This window comes from Schistocerca americana, chromosome 2 (genome assembly GCF_021461395.2).
Source record: "Schistocerca americana isolate TAMUIC-IGC-003095 chromosome 2, iqSchAmer2.1, whole genome shotgun sequence".
In the NCBI taxonomy this organism is placed as follows: Eukaryota; Metazoa; Arthropoda; class Insecta; order Orthoptera; family Acrididae; genus Schistocerca; species Schistocerca americana.
This window is the reverse complement of record NC_060120.1, coordinates 329,093,954-329,108,537: the sequence shown is the minus strand read 5'-3', so window position 1 is coordinate 329,108,537 and position 14,584 is coordinate 329,093,954. Positions and strand designations below refer to the sequence as shown.

General features: G+C 40.0%; 1 protein-coding gene across 1 annotated transcript in view; it reads left to right on the top strand.

The window, feature by feature from the left end:
• Positions 1-14,584, top strand: part of LOC124593684 (calcium permeable stress-gated cation channel 1-like) — a 181,139-nt gene that overhangs the window by 157,501 nt on the left and 9,054 nt on the right. Inside the window, exon 13 of the mRNA XM_047131985.1 lies at positions 9,127-9,312. Coding sequence (XP_046987941.1) covers positions 9,127-9,312 — 186 coding nt within the window. The remainder of the gene's footprint in view (positions 1-9,126; positions 9,313-14,584) is intronic.

The window sequence follows — 14,584 nt, the reverse complement described above, 5'->3', positions numbered from 1 at the left end:
GTGTCTATCAACATACCAACGCTTTCGTTTGTTAAGTTACTTCATCTTTGGTTTTAGATATATTTTTCCCACATTGAATGTTTCCCTCTATCCTCTACAACTCCCATCATGCCTCTGTCAGCCCTAAAGTATGTGAGCGAGAACATGTTTAATGTGTTATGGTATAAGTTATGTGCAGAGAAATTTTTTAACTGTGGCATATCAGTTGGAAGAAACCTGTACTTTGTGCATCTAGTACAAACAGAACAGGATTTTACAGTTACCATTGTCTACCATGTCAGGAACCATGAAAAGGATGCAAAATGAATGTAAGTAAAAACCACAACCATTTAGTACTAAATAAATTATATGTAAATGAGCTGCCAAGAATCATTACAGTTGTCATATCAAAATACGTACAGTTAAATAATTTTATTTATATTAAAGACCACTGAAGATGTCTAGCACAGAAAGGTGAAACATGTTTGGTACACACGAATGAAACATTCAGTTGCAAAATATGGAATTTTTGTTATCTGTGTGATAAAGACTAATGAGATATACATGGAAGCACCAAAGAAACTGATATAGACATGTGTATTCAAATACAGGGATGTGTAAATAGGGAGAATATGGTACTGCAGTCAGCAATGGCTATATAAGACAAAAAGTGTCTGGCATAGGTGTTATATTGGTTACTGTTGCTACAGTGACAGGTTATCAAAATTTTAGGAAGTTTGAATGTGGTATTATAGTTGGCGCATGAGCAATGGACATAGCATCTCCGAGGTAGTGAGGAAGAGGTGATTTTCCCATACGACCATTTCACGAGTGTACAGTGAATATCAGGAATCCAGTAAAACATCAGATCTCGGACATCACTGTGGGTGGAAAAAGATCCTACAAGAACAGGACCAATGATGACTGAAGTGAATCATTCAGTGTGACAGAAGTGCAACCCTTCCACAGATTTTTGCAGATTTCAGTGCCGGGCCATCAACAAGTGTCATTGTGCGAACCATTCAGCGAAACATCATCGATATGGCCTTTTGCAGCCGAAGGCCCACTCGTGTTCTCCTGATGACTGCATGACACACAGCTGTACACCACACATGGGCCCTTCAACACTGACACTGGGCTATTGTTGACTGGAAACGTGTTGTCTGCTTGACTGAGTCTTGTTTCAAATTGTGTTGAGTGAATGGATGTGTACAGGTATGGAGACAACCTCATGAGTCCATGGGCCCTGCATGTCAGCAGGGGTCTGTTCAAGCTGGTGGAGGCCCTGTAATGGTGTAGGGCATGTGCAGTTGGAGTGATATGGGACCCCTGATATGTCTAGATAAGACTCCTGTCTGATCACCTGCTTCCATTCATGTCCATTGTGCATTCAGACGGACTTGGGCAATTCCAGCAGGACAATGCGATACCCCGCACATCCAGAATTGCTACAGAGTGGCTCCAGGAAAACTCTTCAGAGTTTAAAGACTTCCGCTGGCCACCAAACTCCCCAGACATGAACATTATTGAGCATATCTGGGATGCCTTGCAACGTGCTGTTCAGAAGAGGTCTCCACCTCCCTCGTACTCTTATAGATTTATGGACAGCCCTACAGTGTTCATGGTGTCAGTTCCCTCCAGCACTACTTTAAGTCCATACCACATCATGTTGTGGTACTTCTGCGTGCTTGTGGGTGTCCTACACAATATAAGGCAAGTGTACCTGTTTCTTTGGCTGTTCAGTGTAGAAGTAACTTCAGGTGTGCACCATCGAAACGTGCTAGGATCCTTGTTACTGGTGTTGTACATTAGTGATATGATAGACAATAGTAGTATGACCATCAGTTTTTACTGGTTATGGAGTTAGGTGCTGCCGAGCAGTTATAGGTGCTTTGGTCTGGAACCACGAGACTGCTACGGTCGCAGTTTCGAATCCTGCCTCGGGCATGGATGTGTGTGATGTCCTTAGGTTAGCTAGGTTTAAGTAGTTCTAAGTTCTAGGGGACTGATGACCTCAGAAGTTAAGTCCAGCAGTGCTCAGAGCCATTTGAACCATTTTTTTATGGAGTTGCTTACAATAAGTACTATCTCAAAAAGCTGCAGAAATATTAAACCAGATCTGAATAAGATTTGAAACTGGCAGAAAGACTGGCAATTTTATTTAAATGTTCTGAAATGTAAAACTGTTCAGTTCACAAAATGAAAAATTCATAGTACCACATGACCTGAATATTAATGTCTCTCAGATGGTATCCATCAATTCGTACAAATACCCTTTGTGATAATTCATAGGGATATGAAATAGAATGATCACATGGAATCAGTCATAGGTGAAGCAGTTAGTAACCTTCATTTGATTGGAAAAATGCAGTGATTTTGCAAATGAGATTGCTTACAGAACACTTACGCAACCCATCCCAGAATATTACTCAAGACTGTAGGACACATACCAAATAGGACCAACTGTGGTTATTGAATATATACATTCAAATCTCTGCTTACAAAATGTTAAGTAGTTGTGCCAAGTAAGGAATCTAGAAATATAGTACAACCTTCTACGTATCACTCTCGTAGGGACAGCAAAGAGAAGATTACACTAATTATAGCTCCCACAGATGTGCTTAAGGAATCATTCTTCCCACACTTCATACACTAGTGGAAGGATGAGAAATCTTAGTACATGGTACAGTGGAAAGTACTGTATGCCACACATGTAAGTGCTTGGTAGGTGTAGTAGGGCATAGGTAGGTAGGTAGGTAGGTAGGTAGGTAGGTAGGTAGGTGCATGCAGTGGGCATAGGTATTTATGTTGTCCAATCTTTAATGTTGGAATGAGTCTTTGGACATAGTTAAAACTGTTACTATACCAAAGTTCATAAATATACATAGGCTACTTTTAAAGCTGCATCTAAAAGGTGACCAGAATTGTTAGATTTATGTCTGCTGGGAAGGTGGCATTATGCAGTAGATGGAGAAAGTTTAACTGTGGATTCAAATTTGAGGGACCTGATGGTTTAAGGAGATTTTGCAAGTTTATGTCTGTTGCAAATTAGTGAACAATTTTTAACTACATTTATTGGAACCTAATGTATTGACTCATATATGTTGATAAATAGACAATGTCATTATGTACTTGCTAAAATTAAGGGATTTCAGTGTAGACAGTTTGCATTATGTAAATGCTCTCCTTCTACTGAAGAAAGATGAACTCTTGGACTGTTGCAAATTATTTGCTAGTTAATTGGCAATGAGTTTATAGATTGTTATCCAGCATGTAGCATGAGTTTGTTGTGGATTTATAGATTAAAAAGCTGCCCTAAATTTGCATGGATGCACTCTATATGCACAGTGCCACTTGAATGTTCATTTTCAGCATGTAGTATGCATCGGACATATTGAGAGAGACTCCGTAGCTCTGAGTTTCACAAGTTGAGAAATCTGTTGTGAAGTGTATGAGAACAATTGAAACCTGATCCCTTTGCTTAGTTCCAGATAAGGGAATATATAGGAGTGCTGCAGATAAACATTTGAGCTGAGACCCCTCAAATCATAGTTGCTGTCTTCTTTGCTTCCAGCAGTTTTCAAAAGATGCAGAATATGGCACTGAAGGTTAACATTAAAGAACTTGCCATGAAAGGACAAGAGCATTGAATGAGTTAAGTCTGCATCTATATCATACTCCACAAGCCACTATATGGTGTGTGGCAGAGGGTACCTTGTACCATTACTAGTTATTTCCTTTGTCCTGTTTGTCTTGCAAATAAAATGAGGGGAAAAAACTGCCTATATGCCTCTGTAGGAGACCTAATTTCTTGTATCTTATCTTCGTCCGTACATGCAATGTGTGTTGACAGCAGTAGAATTGTTTTGCAGTCAGCTTCAAATGCCGGCTCTCTAAATTTCCTTGGTGGTGTTTCTTGAAAAGAATGTTGTCTTCTACCAGGGATTCCTCATTTAAGTTCCAGAAGCATGTCTGTAACACAGAAAGGGTATCATATTTTTAAGAAGCCAGTTGTAGTGGCAGTTTCTATGAGGCTGATAACGTAAGTGGATGTAGTTTTAAATGCTTGGTGTTCCTGGCTGCATAACAAGCAGCTCAAGATAATAAGGGTAAAACAGTTTGTGAAGAGTTGCATAAATTAAGCATACACTCAAGCTGGTATTAAGAAAAGAAAATTGCCACATAACACATGCAGTTTCCACATTTGATATCAATTATAGTGCACAGTGTTATATTATGACAGTTTTTGGGGCTCCATAAATTTCCCATTGTAGTAGTTGATGGCAGTTGGAACATATCATCATCTTGACACAATATTTCGGTGGTCCACCTGTAAGCCATCTTCAGGTGAGTAAGCTGTCGCACTAAGTCATCGGAACTGAAATCGGATGTGCAGCTGCAGCTCCTTTATACACCACCTGTAGGTCCACCACGCATGCGCGAACATAACTACCCACCAGCAGAAAGCACGACAGTGCATTGGTGGTGAAGACTCGCAGAAATGATAAACAGATAACAAACACTGTATGCACCTTTTGATGATTTGTGTTTGAGGAAGCAAGCCATCGGTAAAATTCCCTGCCATGCGGGAAAGCCTAAATTGGACAAACAATTTGTATGGTCCGGGATCGATGTGCGAAGCACCGTTGTCTCTCACGTTTATTTCAGCCAGAAAAATGTGCAGTTGTACGATGAGACAAAAGTGGTTGATCCTTTGTCACATTATTGGGACTGTGTAGTGAAAGAAGCTATTGAGATCTGGCTGTCGGACAATATTATAAACATAGATGGGGGTACTCTTTAAGTAAGAGCTGGAACCCTGTTTTGTCTGACATTAAAAACAACAGTCTTTGTTTCGGCCATCAAATGGTGCTAACAGTGTTCGATATCAATTCACCATTTCCGTGAGTTTTCACCGCTGGTGCGCTGTTGTGCTTTGCACTGGTGGGCAGTTACATTCGCACACACATGGTGGACATACAGGCGGTGTACAATTTTTCTATAAGAGCATCAACCTCTTTTTTAAGTTTTGATGTTTTTCCAACTTTTGTGTATGAGGTTTCCTTCCATGATGAATGTGACTGCTCATCTACATTTGTTATCTCTTTCAGTTCCACAGTCATTTCCTGTCCCTCTGGTCCCTGAATCTCTGGTTCTCTTTTATTGTTAGACTCCTCAAGTAAATGTAATTCAGTTTTTGTATTTTCAATCTGGGTTTCCATTTCTTTTTTTCATTTTTTGTTTTGTCTGTTGTCACCAGTGGTGTATCCTCTTTATAATATATCTTTCTCTCCATTACTTTTGGCATCGTAATCACAGAAAACGATCCAGGAAAGTAACGTCGGCACAGGTAAATTCCACCAGTAAATACACAGACTGCTTGTCAGTAAACAAAACAATGTTTGTGCACACAGATCAATACACAGCCAGAACGTCTGTCGTCTGCGAATGCTGATGCATGTTCAATTTCAGTTCCGGTGAGTTAGTGCGACCGCTTACTCACCTGAAGATTGCAGCCGGGTGGACCGTGTCAAAGTGGTGATACGAGGTGTGGCTAGAAAAAAACCGGACTAGTACTGGTGAATCAATAAAACGAATGCAATAAGGCTGAAAGTCGCGTGGCCTGTCACGTGACTCTCGCTCCGCCTACTGCTCGAGTTTCATCTGCCTCCTGCACTCAGTCTGCCCGTGGCGTCTGTTTTAAGTAGTTGACGTTTTGTCTGTGCGTCGGAAAATGTTGAGTGTACAGAAAGAACAGCGTGTTAACATCAAATTTTGTTTCAAACTAGGAAAACCTGCAAGTGAAACGTTTGTAATGTTGCAACAAGTGTACGGCGATGATTGTTTATCGCGAACACAAGTGTTTGAGTGGTTTAAATGATTTAAAGATGGCCGCGAAGACACCAGTGATGACACTCGCACTGGCAGACCATTGTCAGCAAAAACTGATGCAAACATTGAAAAAATCGGTAAACTTGTTCGACAAGATCGCCGTTTAACAATCAGAGCAGCGTCTGAGTTAACAGGAGTTGACAAGGAAAGTGTTAGGCAGATTCTTCATGAAAGTTTCAACATGAACAAAGTGTGTTCAAAAATGGTTCCAAAGTGTCTCACAATTGAACAGAAGGAACGCCGAAGAATGATTTGTTCTGACATCCTGGAAAACATTGAAAGTGATCCCACCTTCTTACAAAATCGATGCATTGGAAAACTCCTGGTTCTCCACGACAAAAAAAAGCACGAATGTCAAAATCGAAATTCAAGGCAATGATGATTGTTTTTTTTGACATCAAAGGGATTGTGCACATTGATTGGGTACCAGAGGGACAAACAGTGAATCAGCATTACTACATTAGCATCCTGGCTACCCTACGTGAGAGAGTACGGAGAAAACGGAACGATTTGTGGAGAAAAAAGTCATGGATCCTTCACCAAGACAATGCCCCAGCTCACAGTGCGTTGTCAGTGAAGACATTTTTGGCAAAACACAACATTCCCATCTTAGATCATCCACCCTACTCACCTGATTTGGCCCCCTGTGACTTTTTTCTTTTCCCTAAAGTCAAGTCAGCTTTGAAAGGAACTAGATTTGAGACTGTTGAAGCAGTAAAAGAAAAAGCGACGGAAGTAATGTATGGACTTACCGAAAATGATCTGCAGCATTGCTATGAACAGTGGAAAATTCGTATGGAGCGGTGTAGAGACCAAGGAGGAGGGTACATTGAAGGAGATAACATGAAATTGTAAATAAATGTTTTTTCCAGCATCAGTCCGGTTTTTTTCTAGCCACACCTCGTATGTTCCGGCTGGAGATCCGATAGTCTGATCATATCATGAATATCATGACAGTTGTTTCTAGAACAGAATACATGTTGACATCGTCATTTACTGAGGCAAATATGAACACACAGCTGAAATTGACACAGATTGACTGTAATTTGATAAAGAAGGCACACACATACCAACTGCAGATTATATTCATAGTACATCTGACAGGAAGGTTTGAATGACCTCCTCCTAAAGAGAGTATTACATTCTTAAGAAGCTTATGTTGTTAATAATAACATAAGTTGGTGTAAATTTAAATGCTTGGTGTTCTTAGTTGCAATCATACAAAGATCCCAAGATAATATGGATAAAATGTTTTGTGAAGAGTTTTATATAAAAGAATGACAAAGGAAAAGCAGAAATTACGCATATGTTCCAGCTGGCATGAACAAAAGAAAATTGCCCTATAACACATGTAGTATTCCACATTTGATATCAATAGTAGTGCTCAATGTTATACAGGGTGTTTCAGAAGTGATGGTCAATAATTCACGCACAAAAAGTACAGGCCATAATAAGCTAAAAAGCTCCAATGAACATGGGTCCCCAAATCAACTGTTGCTGATGTATCACATGAATTTGAGTTGGAAACCAACTGTGAATGTCCGTAGATACCGTGGTATTTATGTTGGAATCTCAAGGTTTCGGAAAGACTATCTGTTTGTTTATGCATGCATGACTACTTCCCTTTCCCCCTCCATGCGCTGAGCCGTACTAGCCTCATGATCAGTTATGAACATGAAGTCAGAGGTTACACCAATGAAGAGTATGCTGACATGCACTTCATGTATGGTGGCAAAGCGAATGGCAGTACCCTTGAGGATGCACGATTGTATGAAGAAGCTTTTCCTCTCCACAGGCAGCACAATAGGCATACATTTAACTGGTTACATCAGCACCTTAGAGGAACTGGGAGTTTTGCACAACATGTACGAGAAGGCTGACTAGATCCTTAACACCTGATGTTGAGGAAAGGATGTTACACATTTTACACGAACATCCAAGTACTTAAATAAGGAGGATTGCTATGCAAGAGTGTCTCGTGAGTCATAAGTGTGTGGCGGGTTTTACATTGGGAAGTACTTTATCTGTATCATCTCCAGCAAGTTCAAGATCTAAACAATGCATACTTTCCTCATAGAGACAATTTCTGCCAATTGGTGCAACAACATCGTACCCTGAATCCCCTGTTTGTAAGCAGTCTTCTGTTCACATATGAGGCTGGATTTACCTGTGACAGTATTTTTAACTACCATAACTGTCACATGTGGGCCAATGTTAATCCTAATGTTACACACACACACACACACACACACACACACACACACACACACACACACACACACACACACAATCATGACATCACCAGCGTTATTCGTTGAACGTCTGGGCAGGACTGCTTGGAGACTGCGCAACTGGACCGTACTTCCTACCACAGATACTAACCAAACAGAGCGTATGCGGTTTCTTCGGACTGTTCTTCCAAATGTACATGATGATGTCCCACTGAACTAACACCTTAATATGTGATTCATGCATGACGGGTTTCCAGCATATTTCCATTTACAAGTGCGCTGGCTTCTAACTTGGATGTATGATCAACATTGGACAGGTAGACAAGGGCGTGTGACATGACCTCAAAGGTTTCTGGATTTAAGTCCCATGGATTTCTGTGTATGGGGGTCATGTCAAAAGCCTGGTCTACACTATTGAGATCAACTCTTGAGGATTTATGCTTGCAGACTGTAGCAGCCTTCCAGCATTTATAGAATTCCCCAGGACTGCCTGAGAGGATTCGCAACTCATTTCATAGATGAACTCAGTTTTGCATTCAGATGTATTGACTTTATTTCAAATACCTACTTTAACATTTAGAGATGCCATGTGTTCCTAGACGTTGATGAGCTGCATAAGAAAATGATTTACAGCTCAACAGTGGTTGATTTGTGGACCCATGTTTATTGGGGCTTGTAGTTACTTTTGGACTGTGCTTTCCACTTGTGAATTATTAACCATCACTTCTGAAACACCCTGTATGATGAGTTGTTTTTACAACAGAAGTATGGTAACTGGGAAAATATATAAAAATCACTAAAGAAAAATGCTATAGGGACACTAATGGCATGGATAATGAGATACATAAATATTGTGGGAAAGGACACTCAGAATGCTGTAGAGAGAAGAGTGGCAGATAAACAATTAAAGAATTGTGATAATGGAATCAGAATGACAGATAAATATTGAGATACTGCTGTGAATTGCATTTTCCATTTAAAGTATCTTTGATGTGTACATCTAATTTATTGTTCTTTGTTACAGTGCGCAGGCATTTGTTGAATGGACACTATCAAGAAATGAAACTTATCGATGGAAGTGTGTGTTCCTGCCAGATAAGGGAGCATTCTTTGTTAACTATGTAATAACATCAGCATTTATTGGAACTGCTCTGGAACTGATTAGATTTCCTGAACTGATCATGTATGCAGTAAGACTGTGTTGGTCAAGGTAAGGATGCTTACAAGCTACAGTGGCTGTTTTCAAAATATGAACAGACTAAGACATAAAGGAATTAAACATTGACCTGTGAGTGGGCATCAATCTAAATTAATGGGCAAAGTTGAAAATTTGTGCTGCACTCGGATCTCCTGCTTACTAGGCAGATGCACTGACCACTGCACCATCCAGACACAGTGGGCATCACAAGTGCATGGATTATGCTAGCACTCCTCTTATCAGACTCAAATTCTCAACTTACCACCCACTATGAATGTAGTGCCACTTGCCCTTTATCGTCATTTCTTCTGGCATTTCGCAGACACCTGTAAGAGTTAGAGCTCTTCAGTGCTAATGCACACCGGGCTCAAACTCTTACATGAATCAGTCAAATGCCGCGAGTGAAGAGGATAATGGGCAAGGGGCCTACATTCATAGTGTGTGGATAAGTTGAGTTGTGTTAGGGTAGTCCATGCAGTTGTGATGACCACTGTGTCCAAATGGTGCAGTGGTCAGAACATCCGCCTAGTAAACAGGAGCTCAGGTTTGAATCCTGATCCGGCAAAAATTTTAAACTTTCCCCACTGATTTAAATCGATTAAAATTAAAATTTAAAACAGTCTTGATTGCAATTTTGTTAAAGTATTTTTTTAATTGGAATGAGTGATCGGTTTCGACTCTATGAAAGAGTCATCTTCAGACTCCGGAGCGGTGGATGGGCACTGCTAGATGAGTTCCGTCAACCCTCGACGCTCGTGTAACTTCAGTCTAGCAGTCATACAATGAAGGCTTTCATGACCGGATGTTTCAGCTGCTGAGAATTTTCTAGCAGAGTCCATCCACCGCTCTGGAGTCCGAAGATGAGTAATTCATAGAGTCTAAACCGGTCACTCATTCCAATTAAAAAAAATACTTTAACAAGATTATGATCAAGACTGTTTTAAATTTTAATTTTAACTACTTTTAAGATCACTGACTATGTTTTCAAAAATTTCAAAAATGTTATTTAAATCGATGGACACTTGCAGCCAATGACTGTAATTCCATAGTCTTTTAATTCATAGTAGCAGATGGATCAAAATGGTGTATGTTCTTTTGGACAAGTGTGAAAAAACAGATACCACACATATATGAGAAGACTAAACTAAACAGAGGGTCAATTAAAGTGTGCTTTTCAGTCACTGGAAATGATTGGAAAATGCTCTGTATGAACTGCTTTGAAAATTGGTATTCTCATTAACTTCACTGTTGACTTACGCAACATACAACACATTGCTTATTCCCAGATTATTATTTCACTTGGCAGCTGAATGCTTGCTTTTATCAGTTTTTCTGGGAGATTAAACTGTATAGCTCACTGAGGTCTTTACTTTTAGCCAGGAAACACGATACCAAAAGTCTTAAGTACTTCGCAGAGGGTTCATCCAACCAACTTTAGACTATTTCTCTATTGTTCCGAACTCTAACAGTGCATGAGGAAAAATGGACAGTTTTAAATCTTTCCTTGTGAGCTCTGATTTCTCATTTTATTATGCAGAACATTTCTCGCTCTGTAGATGGGTGTCTACAAAATATTTTTACGTTTGGAGGAGAAAGTTATGACTGAAATTTTGTAAAAGATCTCACAGCAATGGAAAAATTAATTTGTTTTAATGATTACCATCTCAACTTGCATGTTGTATCTGTGACACTGTCTCCTCTATTTTGTCATAACACCAAATGATCCTCCTTCAAGCTTTTCTGATCTCCATGAATCCTACCTGGTATGGATCCCATACCAAGCAGTAATACTCCAGAAGAGGACAGACAAGTGTTACAAATGTACAGCTGCCAATCTCACACAGTTTTTGGTGTGTCTTGCCCACAACATTCTCTATGTGATTGTTCCAATTAAAGTTTTTCGTAACTTTAATCCCTATGTATCTAGTTAACCTGTCAACCTCATTTTATTTTCCAGCAGAAAGTTTCAGCCTATAGTTTTGAGACAGAATGATAACAATATGAAACAGTAAAAATATTATCTTGGTTAAAGGCAGAGCCTTGTTAAGGCTGAGGGAAGGAAATGATAAAATAGTAAAACAATTTAAGGATAAGTTTGACTAAATTAGTTGTAGATGTTCTGTAACACGAAAGCAATATACCAAAACCAATATTTCAGCTGCTTTTGCAGTGTTCATCAGGGCAACCAAACATCTAGGTTTGATGATAGTCTTCCCTATACATCACTCTGCTGTGGTTGCCACATTCTCTGACATCACCATTCTGAAATGTAATTGAATGACCCAAAGTCATTGTGCCTGTGTAAAGGTGGTTGTACAGAAGGCTTATTGTCTGTGATACTCTAGCAGGTAATAATAAGACAACTTTGTATCAGCAGTTTGTAACCAGGGAGTGCTTTCAAGCTGCAAGATATGCCTGCATGGCTCTGCTTGATTGTACTGTTGAAGCCAGGTTTTGAGGAGCTGTAGATTGACAAACACATGACCCATTGGAGGTACTGTTGGCAGCCGTGGTGTCAGCATTGTGTAACATTCTCCCTGTTCATGATGCTTGGTCATTTAATTACTTAAATTCCCTCCCAGATTTTCTGACGCTGCATTCATGTTTCCAATAAACATGTGTTCCTTGAAAACTAGTAAGTTAGCTTCAGTCCAGGTGGACTTTGGCTGTTGCTAATTTGTCATGTAGCCCAAGTTACCTGTAATGTTTGTAGTCTAATATGCAAATGCTAGGTGTCTCCATCACTCCTTTCTTACCAAAGTTTGGAAATGTCTGTTGCATGGGGAACATACTGTTCTTATGGGCCTCATTAGAGCTCAGAATGTGGAGCTTCTCTGAAATATTGGCTTAATTGGTTTGTGGTGGAGCATCTTGACTATGTGGGTGCTGACACACATCACTTGAGATAAGGGAGCAACAAGGAACTGTTCTTTGTTTTTCTCCTGTCTCTTTGATGTACCTCACAGCTTGAAACTAAGCTAGTATATCAGACTGGTCACAAGATCAAACATCATTTTAGGCTTATGAAAGATTCAGTATATGCTCTTCATGGTGGGGGCATTTATGGACTTTGGTGTGAATGCAGTAACATTTTAATTGGTGAGACCAATCACCACACACTTGCAGGAGCATGAAAGTGGTGTGTGTGACTTGGGCAACACTGTAGATTGGCAATAGCTGAAAATCACCTGCGCTGTAGTTGCTTTTGATGTTCAAGAAGCCCATGTGCTCTCTTGGGAGCCATAAATGCAGAAAATGTTTGATACTATTCTCATTCCCCACTGTTGATTACATGATGATGGCGTCCTCTTGGGTAAAATATTCCGGAGGTAAAATAGTCCCCCATTCGGATCTCCGGGCGGGGACTACTCAAGAGGACGTCGTTATCAGGAGAAAGAAAACTGGCGTTCTACGGATCGGAGCGTGGAATGTCAGATCCCTTAATCGGGCAGGTAGGTTAGAAAATTTAAAAAGGGAAATGGATAGGTTGAAGTTAGATATAGTGGGAATTAGCGAAGTTCGGTGGCAGGAGGAACAAGACTTCTGGTCAGGTGACTACAGGGTTATAAACACAAAATCAAATAGGGGTAATGCAGGAGTAGGTTTAATAATGAATAGGAAAATAGGAATGCGGGTAAGCTACTACAAACAGCATAGTGAACGCATTATTGTGGCCAAGATAGATACAAAGCCCACACCTACTACAGTAGTACAAGTTTATATGCCAACTAGCTCTGCAGATGACGAAGAAATTGAAGAAATGTATGATGAAATAAAAGAAATCATTCAGATTGTGAAGGGAGACGAAAATTTAATAGTCATGGGTGACTGGAATTCGAGTGTAGGAAAAGGGAGAGAAGGAAACATAGTAGGTGAATATGGATTGGGGGACAGAAATGAAAGAGGAAGCCGCCTTGTAGAATTTTGCACAGAGCACAACACAATCATAACTAACACTTGGTTTAAGAATCATGAAAGAAGGTTGTATACATGGAAGAACCCTGGAGATACTAAAAGGTATCAGATAGATTATATAATGGTAAGACAGAGATTTAGGAACCAGATTTTAAATTGTAAGACATTTCCAGGGGCAGATGTGGACTCTGACCACAATCTATTGGTTATGACCTGTAGATTAAAACTGAAGAAACTGCAAAAAGGTGGGAATTTAAGGAGATGGGACCTGGATAAACTAAAAGAACCAGAGGTTGTACAGAGATTCAGGGAGAGCATAAGGGAGCAATTGACAGGAATGGGGGAAATAAATACAGTAGAAGAAGAATGGGTAGCTTTGAGGGATGAAGTAGTGAAGGCAGCAGAGGATCAAGTAGGTAAAAAGACGAAGGCTAGTAGAAATCCTTGGGTAAAAGAAGAAATATTGAATTTAATTGATGAAAGGAGAAAATATAAAAATGCAGTAAGTGAAACAGGCAAAAAGGAATACAAACGTCTCAAAAATGAGATCGACAGGAAGTGCAAAATGGCTAAGCAGGGATGGCTAGAGGACAAATGTAAGGATGTAGAGGCCTATCTCACTAGGGGTAAGATAGATACCGCCTACAGGAAAATTAGAGAGACCTTTGGAGTTAAGAGAACGACTTGTATGAATATCAAGAGCTCAGATGGAAACCCAGTTCTAAGCAAAGAAAGGAAAGCAGAAAGGTGGAAGGAGTATATAGAGGGTCTATACAAGGGCGATGTACTTGAGGACAATATTATGGAAATGGAAGAGGATGTAGATGAAGATGAAATGGGAGATACGATACTGCGTGAAGAGTTTGACAGAGCACTGAAAGACCTGAGTCGAAACAAGGCCCCCGGAGTAGACAATATTCCATTGGAACTACTGACGGCCGTGGGAGAGCCAGTCCTGACAAAACTCTACCACCTGGTGAGCAAGATGTACGAGACATACGAAATACCCTCAGACTTCAAGAAGAATATAATAATTCCAATCCCAAAGAAAGCAGGTGTTGACAGATGTGAAAATTACCGAACTATCAGCTTAATAAGTCACAGCTGCAAAATACTAACACGAATTCTTTACAGACGAATGGAAAAACTAGTAGAAGCCAACCTCGGGGAGGATCAGTTTGGATTCCGTAGAAACACTGGAACACGTGAGGCAATACTCACCTTACGACTTATCTTAGGAGAAAGATTAAGGAAAGGCAAACCTACGTTTCTAGCATTTGTAGACTTAGAGAAAGCTTTTGACAATGTTGACTGGAATACTCTCTTTCAAATTCTAAAGGTGGCAGGGGTAAAATACAGGGAGCGAAAG